Source organism: Gadus macrocephalus, chromosome 3, assembly GCF_031168955.1.
Source record: "Gadus macrocephalus chromosome 3, ASM3116895v1".
NCBI lineage: Eukaryota > Metazoa > Chordata > Actinopteri > Gadiformes > Gadidae > Gadus > Gadus macrocephalus.
This window is the reverse complement of record NC_082384.1, coordinates 1,970,710-1,983,355: the sequence shown is the minus strand read 5'-3', so window position 1 is coordinate 1,983,355 and position 12,646 is coordinate 1,970,710. Positions and strand designations below refer to the sequence as shown.

At 45.9% G+C, this 12,646-nt stretch overlaps 1 protein-coding gene across 3 annotated transcripts in view; it reads right to left on the bottom strand.

The window, feature by feature from the left end:
- The window catches only part of prkcaa (protein kinase C, alpha, a), a 230,556-nt gene that overhangs the window by 55,546 nt on the left and 162,364 nt on the right, over nt 1-12,646 (bottom strand). For all 3 annotated transcript variants that reach the window (XR_009524626.1, XM_060046126.1, XM_060046127.1), the window contains 5 exons: nt 6,440-6,583; nt 6,026-6,199; nt 4,103-4,194; nt 3,903-3,965; nt 2,260-2,398 (listed from right to left, as the gene is read on the bottom strand). Coding sequence is in view for 2 of the 3 variants with exons in the window: in XM_060046126.1 (XP_059902109.1) it covers nt 2,260-2,398; nt 3,903-3,965; nt 4,103-4,194; nt 6,026-6,199; nt 6,440-6,583 (612 nt within the window). In the remaining variant the exon portion in view is untranslated. The remainder of the gene's footprint in view (nt 1-2,259; nt 2,399-3,902; nt 3,966-4,102; nt 4,195-6,025; nt 6,200-6,439; nt 6,584-12,646) is intronic.

Sequence of the window (12,646 nt, the reverse complement as noted above, 5' to 3'; positions counted from 1 at the left end):
GGTTAGATTAAATAATCTCGGATATAAATAACAATAATCGGGTTAAATAACTTCACATGGTGTGTCTGGTGTGTTTCCAGCATTCGTAGTGTTGATCAGCAGAGAAATAGTCCGCCAAGACGTTGAGGTTGCTTAGCAATCAGAGACTCTGTCCATGCAAGTGAACGGAGCGTTCACTCTTCGTCATAACTATCAAACCAAACATCCTTCACATTCACCGAGCGAACATTATGAGAGTAAAATGCACATTTCTCGCTAGAAATGTTTCCAGAAACGCATTTAATGGCGTAACTATGTTACTATTTCCACTCAGAATAAAGAAAGTTGCCGGCCGTGGCTGCCATGGACATGGCTGCTCTGGAGTCCGAGGTAGGAAACCCAAACGTCGCCGTGTTTGGGTGATAGAGTTTAGATCGGGTTAGATTAAATAATCTCGGATATAAATAACAATAATCGGGTTAAATAACTTCACATGGTGTGTCTGGTGTGTTTCCAGCATTCGTAGTGTTGATCAGCAGATATATAGTCCGCCAAGACGTTGAGGTTGCTTAGTAACCAGAGACTCTGTCCATGCAAGTGAACGGAGCGTTCCCTCTTCGTCATAACTATCAAACCAAACATCCTTCACATTCACCGAGCGAACATTATGAAAGTAAAATGCACATTTCTCGCTAAAAATGTTTCCATAAAAGCATTTAATGGCGTAACTATGTTACTATTTCCACACAGAATAAAGAAAGATGTCGGCCGTATGCTTCTGTCCAAGCTCACTACTCTCTGCTAGTGACGTCGGGTCAAGCTCAACGCTGATTGGCTATTGCGGCGTGTATGAGTGTAAAAAGTAAAATTTTTTGAACTCCTCGCGTACATGTACGCGCGTATATGTACGCGCGTATATGTGCGCGCGTATATATACGCGCGTATATGTACGCGCCTCATACGCCCCTACAGCGAGTAAAATGTTGCTTGGTACGCATGATACGCGTGTACGCACCTCATACGCGCGTACACCAATGCTTCCCTATGGAAAAATTGCCGATTTTATACGCCTGGTACGCAGGTGACGCGTTTGGTGTGGCCGTACCTTTATCTTTGCACTAGCCTATTTTAGTAATCACACAATAATTAAAATAAATGTTATATCACTATACATCTTTTTTTTTTATGGGAATAATGCATTAGTTTATATTTAATTTAGCTTTTCCACAGTCCACCTGCGATATCGGGAATGACTGGTCTATAGGAGTGTGTTTATGAGCCCTAATAGAGGGTGTGACCTCAGCCCACAGCATCAGGTGGGGGCACAGACTCAGATCAGACTGGTCATCCAATGACCTTTGTTGCAGCCCGGCTCTGGCACAGCGCCGCTGACAGCCCAGGGTCTACCACCCATTTCTTACAGATGGCGCCAGAGAGCACTTTGGTGCAAACGCAACTCAATGGAATGCAGAGCACCCGAGGGGCAGGTGGAGAGCATGGCTTAAAAAGCCTGCTTGAATGCTTTCTCAGGCCCTCCAGGTTCTCGTGTGTGGAGAAACCGGTCTTCCTGGGTGACGGATTACACCCAGGGGAACAGGGCCGTTGATCACTCCAAGCTGTTTTTCGGTTATTCTAAGTAAGTATCGGAATCAAGTATCGTAGCGAATACCGTTTCTGTCATGTTTTATTTGTCATTTTGTAAATCCACCGGAACGGAACCGGGAACGGAAAGGGGGGTGGTTGCAGTCTTTTCGCTCGGTTCTACTCTACTGTTGGTATGGAGAACCGAGCGAAAAGACTACAACCACCCCCCCTTTCCGTTTCTGGTTCCGGTTTTCGTTTCAATGGATTTACAAAATGCCAAATAAAACACGACAGAAACTGTATTTCGCTACGATACTTGATTAGGATCATCAACGATCACCACTAACCACTCGATGAGTTTCACATTTCTGAACACCAACGTTTAGGGGTGTTTTAAGGACAGGTTTTTGAATGCACATAAACAGCCATTGTGAAGCAGGCAGGGGCGAATCGAAATTTGCCAAATACCAGAGACGGGACCAATATTCAAAATGTCGGTGTTAACCACTCTATTTCGTCCTATACAAACCAGAAAGGGGGCTCAATGTTCAAAATACCGGAATTGTCATTTAAGTAAGCTCAGAATCGTGAGCTGATTGGAAGGAGGCAATTCACCCACCGAGCCGGGTTGCCACACCGTGACACAAATATCTCCTTGCTCTCTCTCTCTCTCCCCCCCCCCCCCCCCATACTCACCTCGGGTGCTATGTAGTCTGGGGTGCCACAGAAGGTGCGAGTGGTGACCTCCTCAGACATGTTCTCTTTACACATGCCGAAGTCGGCGATCTTGATGTGTCCCTCGCAATCAAGCATCACGTTGTCCAGCTTCAAGTCCCTGCATGCGCACACACACGCACACGCAAACACACACAAAAACTTTCATATCATTAGGGTTGATTTCTTATCTTCTATCTGTGTGTGTGCCTTTATGTGTGTGTGTGCGGATGTTTGCGTATGGGCATGTTTGCATATGAGTGTGTGTATTGTGGCAACCCGGCCGTTGCCAATTAAGAAGATGAGGAGCACCTGAGGAACCGGTGGAGAAGCAGCTTAGGCTACGTTTACACGATGACGGTCTGAACAGAAGACGCAAAAGTGGCGCCGCCGCAAGAGACGCCGCCGCCGCAAGGGCCGCCGCAAGAGACGCCGCCGCCGCAAGAGACGCCGCCGCCGCAAGAGACGGCCGGCAACCCGGCCGTTGCCAATTAAGAAGATGAGGAGCACCTGAGGAACCGGTGGAGAAGCAGCTTAAATAGCCTGACCCGGAGACCCCTCACCCTTTTTACCCCATAAGTGGAAGAACTTTCGTTGTCTTTTGTTTTACCTTTTTTAAGTGAGGTGAACGAATAAAAACCGTCGACCCACAACCCTGTTTGGAGCGTCTCCTTGTACATTCCCAGCCGCCGACGAAAGGGGTTGCCACAGTATGTACACATATGTGCATTTGTGCATGCGCATCAGGGCTGTACGCTTACTTTTTAAAATGGTAGCACTGGTGCTAGCAAGCGAAAAAAATCAGTAGCACAAAAATAGTTTTGGTAGCACACATACTACAGTCAAAAAAATAAAAATACTATACGAACAGAATAGGACGTATATACAAAAGTAACACAATATGAACAAATTTAACAACAGTAAAGTTACAAGGAACATATTAAATAGTAAAGTGACTATGAGAGCCTATTTTAAAACATCAGCAGCCGGAAGTGGTGAACACATTCAACAAAATTAAGTAATTATTACAAATTTAACAAACACTTATTTATTAACCTCTGATGTCCTTTCCCCTACCTCGAGGCAATATTTACAAAACATAGACTTCTTGAATTGGTCGTAGACCAGCCAATTGAACGTTTTTAACCACTGGGGGTTAAACCTGTACGTTTTCCCGTTGGCCAAGACGGAGTCATGGGTGGAGTCTTGTGGTCGCCGAGTCAATCTCTTCCATACGTGGATTTTTTTTCCAAGTTTCCATCTTTATTTTTAGTAGTTGAGCGGAACTGGCGAGACTCAAAATACATTTCCCAACATTCAACGCTCCCATCATGCTCCCACACACTCGCGCTTAGTGGTGCCATTGAAAGCCGTACAGAAAGACGCATTTTTTTTCGCCACGGGTCCTTCTCACCCTTTCGCACCGGTGCGAGTGGACTTCTATTTATCTTCGCACGCTAAATATTTCCATAGCAAATGCGATCAAAACTGTCGCACTGTACAGCCCTGCGCATGTAGGTTTAGGGGCTAAGTGTGTGTGTGTGTGTGTGCCTGTATGCGTGCGTATGCGTGTGTGTGTTTTTTCGTCCTTTTAAAACACCCATGTGACAGAAGGCTGGCCTTACCTGTATATCACTCCTTTGCTGTGCAGGAAGAAGAGGCCCACAGCGATCTCTGCTGCGTAGAAGCTGTGATGAGGAACACACAGAGACACAGCAGTTTGAACGAGTCACAGAGAACACACAGAAAAACCAGTAAAACATGATGCATGGTCTGTATAGGATTATGAGAGCATGAATTGCATCTAGGCCTGGAATAAACTTACACAGCCTGGGGCTCCTTGAACTTGCCAACTTGTTGGATGTGGTACATGAGGTCTCCTCCATTCACAAACTCCATCACAAAGTAAAGGCGATCCTAGAGGTGAAATCGAGAGGGAGAGATTGGAAAGAGAGTGAAATAAATTATAAAAAATCTGTGTGCATAAACAATATTGCGTTTGTGTTCGTACCATTAAAAAAAAGTCAAGATCAGATAACATTACTATTCCTACACAAACAGAAGACTGATCCACTTCAGTCAGCAGCTTTACCTCCCTGTCAATTGTCTTCAGTGTGTCTCATAAAACGTATTATGAAAAAAGGCTTGCCAAAAGGTGAACCCAAAAGTATTGATCAAGAACGCTGCAGCCATTATGTGCAAAAACGGACTGCAATATTATCCCTAGGGGGCATTACTTCCCATCTATACACTTCCTCAACAAGTTAGTTTAGCCAATGATAGTCTAAGATTATGTTCCTTCATCATGGAATGGATACCTACAGCGAGATATAGCTTGTTTCTTTACATTTCACTTGATCCTGTATGTTTTCTATTGTTTTCAACCAGGCCTTGCTCTAGGAGTCTCACTCTGAAATCTCTTGTTGCAGGATATTCCCCTAAGGTCGTTACAATCTCAACTCTCCTCTTTTACGTAACACTAAGATATGCTTTCTGTAGTCCACCACAATAAGCTCTCCTCTCTCCAGCACTCACTTTGATTAACTTCTCTCTACTTTCACCAGACCTCTGTTCTCTTCTTCCTAGCAATACACGTGAACTGAAGCATGTCTATCATCCTATACTGTACACAATAACCAGCTAGTTCTCTGACATGGTCTAGGGTTGTGGTTAGGGCAACTCCCTTACCACTAAGCTAGGCTGGGACTGGGCTCTGAGTATGACCTGAGTATACCTTCAGGTGTATGTCAGATAACAGTCCCCCAAGCAAGAAGAACAAGAAGAGGACAACGACAACAAACAGGTTTTGATGAAGAATTTGATTAAGCAATATCTGAAGCATGCCTCAGAAATGGTTAACGCCCCCTAAGAATCCTCCCTCCCTCTCACTCTCTCAGTCTCACTCTCTCTCAGCCTTTCAGGTTCGGCAGTGGGTATGGTACCTGGGTATGGAACATAGATAGTATATAAAATGGATGTAGCATCCGGGCAGACCTCAGTTATCCCAACTGCATCCAAACTCCTTGGCTTATGAGTGTTGCCATCTTGTCATAGTTCGACTCCGCCTCATTAGCTCTAACCAAAAAAGGGCAGTGATGTGAGGTCGGGGGGCGGGAGGTACCACCATCTGGGTGACGGACACCGAATTAGCTCATAGCTCATTAGTTTTTAAACGATCGGTTGGTACAGTTGACCGCAGAGCAAGGCATCTTGACCCCGGAATGAACAATAGGAACGAACGCAGTCGAGGTCAAGATGACGGAGATAGCATGCTAATCCTGAAAACGAACCTCCGAGGCGAGGTGAGGGTCAGCTGCTAGCTGTCACTCAAGAGGCCGCGCCCCTAATTATTCATAAATTGTAACCTCCAATAAAATATAAACTAGCCTGCTAAAAGAAAATTCACCCACCTCAGTGTTGTCATGGAGATATGAACTAAATATACTGACTAGAAGGCTGTAAATAGGTTTATTAAGGCGAAAACGGCCTGTTTAACAAGTGCGTCAACAAAGAATTGGTCAATTTTGGTACCACCTCATAGTGGCCACCCGGTGCTACTGCAATGTTTGTCACTTCCGCATTGGATGCTGGTAGAACTCGTTGTGGTTGGGGCGTGGTCTGGAAGCAGGAGTTTTGGAGGAAGGGAGGCGTGTCCTTGGGGGGGTAACTACCTGGGTCTGGAAGCAGAAGTGAGGGAGGAAGGGAGCAGATCCTGGGAGGGGGGGGGGGGGGGGGGGGGGGTAAGTACCTCGGTCTGGAAGCAGGAATGGAGCTGGGTGAGGAAGGGAGGCTTGTCCTGCTGAGCCAGCACTCTCTTCTCCACCATGGTGCACTCCACGTCGTCGTCCTGGATCACCACGTCCTTCTTCAGGATCTTGATGGCGTAAAGCTCCAGGGACGTCTTCATCTCCGCCAGCATTACCTTGGGTGAGAGACAGACATATCCAACATATTTTTTTGTGTTCATTGGTTCTCTTTGTGTTTCCTTATACTTAGAGAGTCATCATGCAGGCGTCGGTGGCCTACCTTGGCTCATTGGTAATCTCTGTGTTTCATTGAGTCATCATGTAGGACTAAATGCGTCAGTGGCCTACCTTTGCTCATTGGTTTTCTCTATGTTTCTTAGAGTCATCATGTAGGCCTAAATGCGTTGGTGGCCTACCTTGCCGAAGCTGCCTTTCCCCAGCACCGCCAGGAAGTGGAAGTCCTCCAGCTTGACCCGGTCCAGGTTGCTGGAGGGCACGTAGGCAGAGTGGTTGTCGTCGTCCGGGGTGATCACCTTTTTCTGTGGTCCCAGCTTGGCCTTCTGCACCAGTAGAACACAAAGCCAACTAAGCAAACCAAAGACCACATTCAACTGGAGCAGTTTGTCAAAAATAAACACATCAAGTCCCACTGTTATCACCCTGTCATATTGAGGCATGAAACTAACAATATACACATCAAATCCCACTGCTATCACCCTGTCACATTATGGTATGGAACTAACAATGTATACATACAATCCCACTGTTATCCACCTGTCATATTGAGGCATGGAACTAACAATAGAGAAATCAAATTCCACTGTTATCACCCTGTCATATACCTGGAATAATCATTACCCTCCCGGAAGGTTCTTATGCAACAGAAACGTTGTTCACTCCTCCAGTAAATAGGACGGACCTTAGATACGACTTGGCAACGGGAGTTGCCAAGTCGTGGATACCTACAGTAGGACGCGTGGATACCTACAGTATCCACGCGTGCCGCTGTGGAGGCGGGTTTCGGGGTTTGGGTTTCACGGCTTTCGCGGCAAATTGTGGACACGATTGTTTAGGGGGGGGGGGGAGGTAGACTGTTGTTGACCGGGGAGGGGGGGGGGGGAGAGACACGTTTGTTGAGGGGGGGGGACGGACACGATTGTAGGGGGGGGGGGGGACACGTTAGTTGAAGGGGAGGGGACACGTTTGTTGAGGGGGGGGGGAGACATGTTTGTAGGGGGGGGGCACGCTCGACAACGAGAGTTGGTTTTTATTGAACGCTCGACAACGAGAGTTGTTTTTTATTGAACGAGACTTCAACACGGAACAGCTGTACAAAACGATGGTCACGTCACTCTCGGTGACGGTGTCGACAACAATGAACACACGAACAATGTTAATAGAACAACACACAACCACATAACATCCCGAACCCATTAACCCCACTTAATCCTAACAACAAAACAAGTTAACCAAAGCCCCTTTTGTCAACTGACAACCCCAATTCCCAGAATCCCCCGCGGCTCCGGAACACGGCGTAGCCTATATTAATCTTTATTATCTATAATAATAATAATAATACATTTCATTTAGAGGCGCCTTTCAAGACACCCAAGGTCACCTTACAGAGCATATAGTCATCATACATTTTTTAAAAAACAAGACATTGTGGAAAAAAATAAATAAAAAACATAAGCAATAAGAAATAAATAAAACAAAAACAAGACAAAACAAAACAAAACAAAAAAAAACAATCAAAACAGTGATCAGTTAGACGTTGTGTGCGAGTTTGAACAGGTGAGTTTTGAGTTGTGACTTGAAGGTTGTAATGGTGTCTGACTGTTTTATGTGTGGGGGGAGGGAATTCCAGAGCCTGGGTGCTGAACAGCTGAATGACCGGGCACCCATTGTAGTGAGTCGTGATGTGGGGATACATAGTAGTCCAGCAGAGGTTGAGCGGAAGGGAGTGTATTCTTGGAGGAGGTCGCAGAGATAACTGGGGGCTAGGTTGTGGAGAGCTTTGTAGGTGAGGAGTAGGGTTTTGTAATGGATACGGTAGTGTACTGGGAGCCAGTGAAGTTGAATGAGGACAGGGGTGATGTGGTCAGATGATTTGGTGCGGGTGATGATCCGGGCGGCTGAGTTCTGAATGATCTGCAGTCTGTTGATGAGTTTGGTGGGGAGTCCGGTGAGGAGGGCGTTGCAGTAGTCTATGCGTGATGTGACAAATGAGTGAACTAGGATTTCAGTGCTGGATTGGGTCAGTGATGGGCGGAGTCTGGCGATGTTGCGGAGGTGGAAGAATGCAGTCCGGGTGATGTTGTGAATATGGGGTGCGAATGAGAGGGTGTTGTCCAGGATGATGCAGAGGCTCTTGACTTTGGAGGAGAAGGGTACTGGGAATCCATCGATAATTATGAGTGGAGCTGGGGTGTGTTGTGATTTAGTGAGGGTGGATTTGGATCTGATGAGCAGGGCCTCGGTCTTGTTTCCATTGAGTTTCAGGAAGTTCCTGCTCAACCAGCTCCGGATCTCTTCCAGGCACGTGATGAGGGAGGTGGGGGGGATGGCAGCGGTGGGTTTGGTGGAGATGTAGACCTGTGTGTCGTCAGCGTAGCAGTGAAAATGGACCCCATGGTGACGGAGGAGTGTGCCCAGCGGGAGGAGGTAAGTGGTGAAGAGGAGTGGACCCAAGACTGACCCCTGGGGGACACCTAGTGAGACACCTGAACACCCAGACTTGTGGTTGCTTAGTTGAACAAATTGTTGACGGCCGGTGAGGTAGGATGTAAACCAGGAGAGTGCAGCACCAGTGATCCCAATACCAGCTAGGCGGTCAAGGAGCAGAGGGTGGGAGATGGTGTCGAATGCTGCGCTGAGATCGAGGAGGATGAGAATGGTGAGTAATCCAGAGTCGGCTGCAAGGAGGAGGTCGTTGGTGATTTTGACTAGGGCTGTTTCAGTGCTGTGTTTTGGACGGAAGCCAGATTGGAACGGTTCGTGGAGATTGTTAATGTCGAGGTGAGACTGTAGTTGTGCGGCAACCACCCTTTCAAGTGTTTTGGAGATGAAAGGGAGATTGGAGATGGGCCGGTAATGGTTAAGGTCAGTTGGGTCAGCACCAGGTTTTTTCAGGATGGGAGTGATGGCAGCCAGCTTGAGAGTGGGGGGTACAGTACCAGTAGTGAGGGAGGAGTTAATTATGTTGGTGATCATGGGGGAGATGGACGGAAGACATGCTTTGACAAGGGAGGTGGGAAGAGGATCGAGTTGACAGGTGGTGGTTTTGGCTTTGCGGATGAGTTCTGAAACGGTCTGTTCTGTTACTAGGGTGAAGTCAGAGAGGCTGATGAGAGGTTGGCCAGAGGTGATCATCCAGGGTGGGTCATCAGAGGGGGTGCGAGATGAGGCCAGTTGTTGGTGAATGGTGTTGATTTTAGAGCTGAAGAAGTCAAGGAACGCAGTGCATTGGGTGGTGGAAATATCTGGAGGGAGAGATTTAGGAGGCTGAAGTAAGTGGTTGACTGTTGAGAAGAGGACTCTGCTGTTGCCTGTACCAGTGTTGATGAGGTTGGAGTAGTATGAAGTTTTGGCAGTGGTGAGGGCATTCTTGTAGTGATGGAGGTGGTCCGAATACATTTGGCGGTGTACAGTGAGTTGAGTCTTATTGTAGAGTCGCTCCAGTCGACGACCAGTGGCTTTGAGCTGGCGCAGATGAGGAGTGAACCAGGGAGCAGTGTGGGTGAATGAGACTGAGCGGGTTTTCAGGGGGGCCAGGGTGGTGAGGGAGGAGGAGAGGCAGTTATTGTAGTGAGTCACCAGGTCAGTCAGGGAGGAAGCTGGGGGAGGGTTGGGGTAGGAGCTGATCATGGTGGAGAGGTCTGTGGTGTTGATAAGTTTGATGTTTCTGAAGGAGATGGTCCGTTGTTCCTTGGTTTTGTGTAGTTGGGTATGAATGTCAAAAAGTACAGCTTTGTGGTCGGAGATGGGGAAATCAATGACAACAAGGTTAGTGGGAGTGATGTCAGTGCAGCAGATTAAATCCAGAATGTGACCTTTGTTATGGGTTGGGAGGTTGATATGTTGCGTAATGCCAAGACAGTCCAGAAGTGATGTGAAGTCATTAGCAAAAGTGAATGGGAAATCTGAATGGGAAATGCAATATTTTAGGACAGATACACCATTAAACGCGTTTCTAATGACATTTCTAGCGAGAAATGTACATTTTCCTTACATAATCTTCAGTCAGTCAATGTGTATGATCTTTATTAATCTTTATTATCTGAATGGGAAATGCAATATTTTAGGACCGATTCACCGTTAAACGTGTTTCTAATAACATTTCTAGCGAGAAATATACTTTTTACTTGCATAATCTTCAGTCAGTGATTGTGTCTGATCTTTAGTTTTATAGTTATTAGGATTTGATCGGCTCGCTCGCATGTTTCAACGACGTCAGGTTGTTAGGGACGCTGCTTTCGCTAAACTAGCAGCTCACGTGCTTCCTGCGTTTGTGTTATTAAACTGTTACTTTATGTAACTTTTAATGATATCATCTGGTTAGAAACACGTATATCTGAGAGCCAACCCAGTCGCCAAAAGCATACGTTGACAGTGTACGTTTCGTGAACACTGGATTACGTCGCATTTCAACATAAAATAGCGTGTTATACACACACACGCACGCACACACACACAAGCACACACACGCACACGCACGCACAGACACACACACACACACACACACACACACACACACACACACACACACACACACGCACGGTGCATTTCGCTGCTAAAACAACAACAAAAAAATATTCCCTCAAATATTATTACTTTCAAAACGTTGGCCAAAATGGCCGATAATATCATTTTTTATTTGGGATGCTTAGGACATTTTGGGTGGATTTTGAACGGTATGTGGGCAGCACGTTTTTTGCAGGACCTGGCAACCCTGCGCTGTTGCCCGAGATCTGGATCCACCACCCCCCCCCCCCCCTAAATAAATACTATGGCAGAATAAAGAATAAATTCATGCATTATCATTAAACTTGAACATTTGTTTTTACAGTAGATTGGTGGAGGGATGACGTATGTTGGCCAACCCGGAAGTTAGCGTAGCCCTGGGTTCCCTTGACAAAAAGCCAACGGGTTTTTCCATTGGATTTTGGATTATTGCAGAAAAATTAGCATCTTTGAAGCACCTCCTCAAAAACTGAAAATAAATAAATAAATAAAAAGAACCGTTTTCCAAAGAACGAAATGTAAACCAATGCATTCTGAATGGGAGTGTTTCTCCGATTTTTCCATGCTACACAGAACGAAATGTAAACCCATGCAAATAAAGACTTCATGGTCATAATAATTTAAATATCATTAATCTCCTGAGTGTGTTGGCTGGTATTCTATTTTTTTCAACGGGGCTGCATCCAGTCACTTGACCGTCATGGTTGCTATGGTGGTTGCTATCGACCGCCCCCTCTAATCCTTACATGGCTCTAAAAACCACATGGCTCTTCTATAACCTATTTTTGAAAGCAAAACACCAAGTTCATTGATTTAACGAGGCAGGGTTATTTGAAACAATGGTCAACTTCAGGTCAAAGGTCAAAAGGAGCCGGCACCACGCCGCTTATGAGATAACAAAAAGTTAATCTGTATTTCTCTCATAACATTTTGTCATTATTGAAGAGAGGCCTGATTCTCAGATTCTCAGACTGTTAGGGTATAGGTCTGGGAAGAACTTCAGGCCAAAATCTTGCAAGCGAGCCGCTGGGTGCAGGTGCAACGAGATGGAGCACTTGCTGAGTCATTTCCTGTAGGGCTGGAGCCACAGGTTGAAGCGTATGCGTCCTTTGAAACCCCCTTTGATATATAAGAGACCCCAAGGTACAGTTTACTTAAATGTTCTCGCCTCAGTCACCTATTGCATCACTTCCTTTAGGGCTTCGGCCTCCTAATTGATCATTGTAGTATAATTGAATTCCCTCTTTCATATTATATGATACTTCCACCACTGGGACGTGGCAACAACTCTCCAAATCCATATGGGGAGGGGGGGGGGATGCTTTTGGACAGTAGGGGTGTACACTAGACATAAATAGGAAGCAAACTCAGGAGAAGGAATGACCTCTCACAAATATTTATTGAATAAATTGTTTCAAATAACCCTGCCTCGTTAAATCAATGAACTTGGTGTTTTGCTTTCAAAAATAGGTTATAGAAGAAGTCTAAACTGCAGAAAATAAAAACATCCAAGCTGCCTTTTAAGGATACCTCGGAATATCTGTCTATTTTTTAACCGTCAGACCCCAGTTTACGACAAAAACAACACAATTTACGGCAGCTCCTTTGCCGCGTGGTTTTTAGAGCCATGTAAGGATTAGAGGGGGCGGTCGATAGCAACCACCATAGCAACCATGACGGTCAAGTGACTGGATGCAGCCCCGTTGAAAAAAATAGAATACCACCCAACACACTCAGGAGATTAATGATATTTAAATTATTATGACCATGAAGTCTTTATTTGCATGGGTTTACATTTCGTTCTGTGTAGCATGGAAAAATCGGAGAAACACTCCCATTCAGAATGCATTGGTTTACATTTCGTTCTTTGGAAAACGGTT